The 2945-nt window shown below is 34.6% G+C and overlaps 1 protein-coding gene across 2 annotated transcripts in view; it reads right to left on the bottom strand.

Moving 5' to 3' along the window:
• The window catches only part of LOC107679779 (bifunctional glutamate/proline--tRNA ligase-like), a 24160-nt gene extending 22389 nt beyond the window's left edge, over nucleotides 1-1771 (bottom strand). For both annotated transcript variants that reach the window (XM_016475422.1, XM_016475423.1), the window contains exon 1: nucleotides 1614-1771. In XM_016475422.1, coding sequence (XP_016330908.1) covers nucleotides 1614-1656 — 43 coding nt within the window. In that variant the 5' untranslated portion in view covers nucleotides 1657-1771. The remainder of the gene's footprint in view (nucleotides 1-1613) is intronic.
• Between the last annotated feature and the right edge of the window lie 1174 nt (nucleotides 1772-2945).

Below are 2945 nucleotides of genomic sequence, written 5' to 3'. Positions count from 1 at the left end.
TTAAAATGCATTCAAAATTCGGAATAATTTGTAATATATAATTATTCACGGTATTTAGAAGTGCCCACGATAACAATATCGTGCATATTCATTACCATGATATATCGCTTGACCGAATACAGGCACAAGTCTAAATGAGACTCATTTATAAATCTGTTATCAAGCGCTGTTACTTTAATTCAGCAATAGACTTGATGCGGAAACGATCTCTGCACTGCTGCAGACGCACCGCTCCTGAACGCACTGCTGGACAGCAACCGTGTGCAATGTGCACGCTTTATTAATCTGTTAACATGAGCGCGGAAAAAATAGCACTGCAAACGGAGTAATGTGAACCTGGCATTGTGTGTGTACGCTGTGAGTGTGCACGAGTGCTCAGTCTCCAGGAGGTCTTATTGTAAAGGGTTCTTTTGCACTTTAATCTGTGTAAAACTTTTAACTTTATACATTTTTCTGTATTGCTTTATTGCATTTAAATGTTCAGTTATTTTTGTTATAAGAAAAAAGTTATTAAACCTGTTATACTGTATTATGACAGCACTTTATTTTTAACAAAATTTCAATATCGTGATAATACCGTATACCGTGATAAAAGCATTAGCAATTAATCGCAACATGAAAATTTGATACCGGCATATCCCTAACACCTAGGATGATTGAGGGTGAGTAATTTATGGGCCAATTTTCATTTTTCGGTGAACTAACCCTTTAATACCAATAAGCACTGTTTACAGAATTTATTAATATAGATGTACTAAAATTGAGTGTACTGAGAAACCTCCATACAGCTCTTACATAAATGGCCATTTTCTGCTTTATGCATAAATGCAAGTTCTCAGAATTTCATTTATGATGAAAAACATGTTTGACAATTAACATTTAACCACACATTTTTGAGACACTCAGAGCATAAAACCAGTCACACCCATTTTGATTTCGGTTTGCCGTGTTCCCACTGGTTTTGCACACATATTAGTAAGCAAGGCCACTTAATTTCAGATTTTACTCCATCATATGAGCCCATAATAATGATTACACTCATATACAAACAAATATGTCTGACAAAAGAATTTCATAATCCTTCAGCTCAAAGACAGGTGTTGGGGTAAACGGATTCAGATCTTTCAAATGACTTGCATCAGCCAGTGACACTGCTTTCCCAGCACTGGATGGCGCACTTCAATTCATCTGACCAACAATAAATGTCATTCAGCAGCTTTATTAGCATTTTTCTATCTTAAATACATGATGAAACGCCTCTGAAATCAACATAAATCAAAGAAGCACAAACAAACTCTTCGTTTTTCCCTGTATGTGTCTGCAAACCTTTAAAACTCCGTCATAATCACGAAAACACGCACAAATTATACTTCTGATTCTCTTTTACTAAAGCAGCACCAAACTACTACTACTGTCATTGTTCTTGTTTTTAATCTATTAACAATTAAAGCAGCTGAAGTCAATTAAACGGTGGGAGAGGGACAGAGTTAATTTTAGATGTGCCACGATGCACGAGGATACTCTGCATGTCAGTCCATTGAGCCGATGAGCGAGCTCAGCTGCAAAATGCATTGTAGTTTAGAGTATATTAAAGACATCTCATGTGTACTTACCTAGAGGTGGGTTGCTACTGTTGATAGTCAAGTTTAGCGCCATGTCGTTCCTCCTGGTTTGCTCGGAATGGCCCTGTCACACTTCCAACATCAAACTACTTCACAAGCCACAAAGCTGCTCAGCGCCGCCTGCTGTGAGAGCGCAGCGCTAGAATGAGCCGGGAAACACTGAACCCTGAAACTATGGTTCCGGACATTTTCCTAGGCTGCTGTTATTGTGTGCCCCCTTCTTTTGAAATTGGAAGGCATAATGTAGAAAAATAATAGGTACAATATTAAAATTATAGGGTAACGTTCTGTAAAACTTTCCAGGCACCTTTTTCCAGGCAGTAATTTTTTTGTAATTCAGGTTTGTAATTTTTTTTTTTATAGTCTATTAAATGAAATTAAAAATATCAAATCTTAAATATGATAGAAATGGTCACAATTGTTTCCAATTATGAGAATTTCCCTGTATGTAATTCAGCAAAAGAAACATGTAAATCAATATGCTTCCTAAAGGAGGCGCTATAAGCCTTCAAAATACATTGATCGATTTTATTGAAGGTGTCAATAAACTATTATATATATATATGTCTGTTTGTTTTCCAAAGGCGAGAGTCCTGACGCCGAATCCAAGGACGAGGAGGCCAAACCTCCTGAAAAAGGAGAACCTACAGGTAACAACTGCTCCCATATTTTGCTCTAGTTTTTGATTGTAAATGTAAACATAACTTTGACTCAAGATATTTTGAAAATACAGTACAAAAATACAATTAAAAAATATATATTTTTAAATGTAATGTTTTCCTGTGATGGCAAAGCTGAATTTTTAGCAGCCATTATTTCAGTCACATGATCCTTCAGAAATCATTCTAATATGCTGATTTGGTGGATATCAATATTTGTAACTGTTAACAGCCAGGCTTCTGTATGATAAAATAAACTGAAAATGACAAATAGTCAGTTCATGCAGGAACATATGGTGATACTCCATGATTCTACTGTTCTTGAAGAATTTATAACAACTTGGTTTTCAAATTTGGCTAAACATAGCAGTTTTTTACCCACAACTAGGACTGCACAATATATATACAGTGTATATATATATATATATATAATTCAATGCAGTATATTGATGATTGAGAGATCAAATAAATATTGTAGGCTATCATATTTGATACATATACATTTCAGCATGAAAAAAAGTATAGATCAAGTAACGTAACTTTGCTTCAGTCCAGTAAATCTTGAAATACTGACAATATAAATATAAAAGTCATATAATTAAGTAAATAAATAAATAAAAGTCAGTATAAACGATATTTATATTTACTACCTGAACTATATTTT

Source organism: Sinocyclocheilus anshuiensis, unplaced genomic scaffold (genome assembly GCF_001515605.1).
Source record: "Sinocyclocheilus anshuiensis isolate Anshui unplaced genomic scaffold, SAMN03320099.WGS_v1.1 scaffold676, whole genome shotgun sequence".
Taxonomy (NCBI): Eukaryota; Metazoa; Chordata; class Actinopteri; order Cypriniformes; family Cyprinidae; genus Sinocyclocheilus; species Sinocyclocheilus anshuiensis.
The sequence above is the reverse complement of the archived record's forward strand: the minus strand, read 5'-3'. Positions and strand labels throughout refer to the sequence as shown.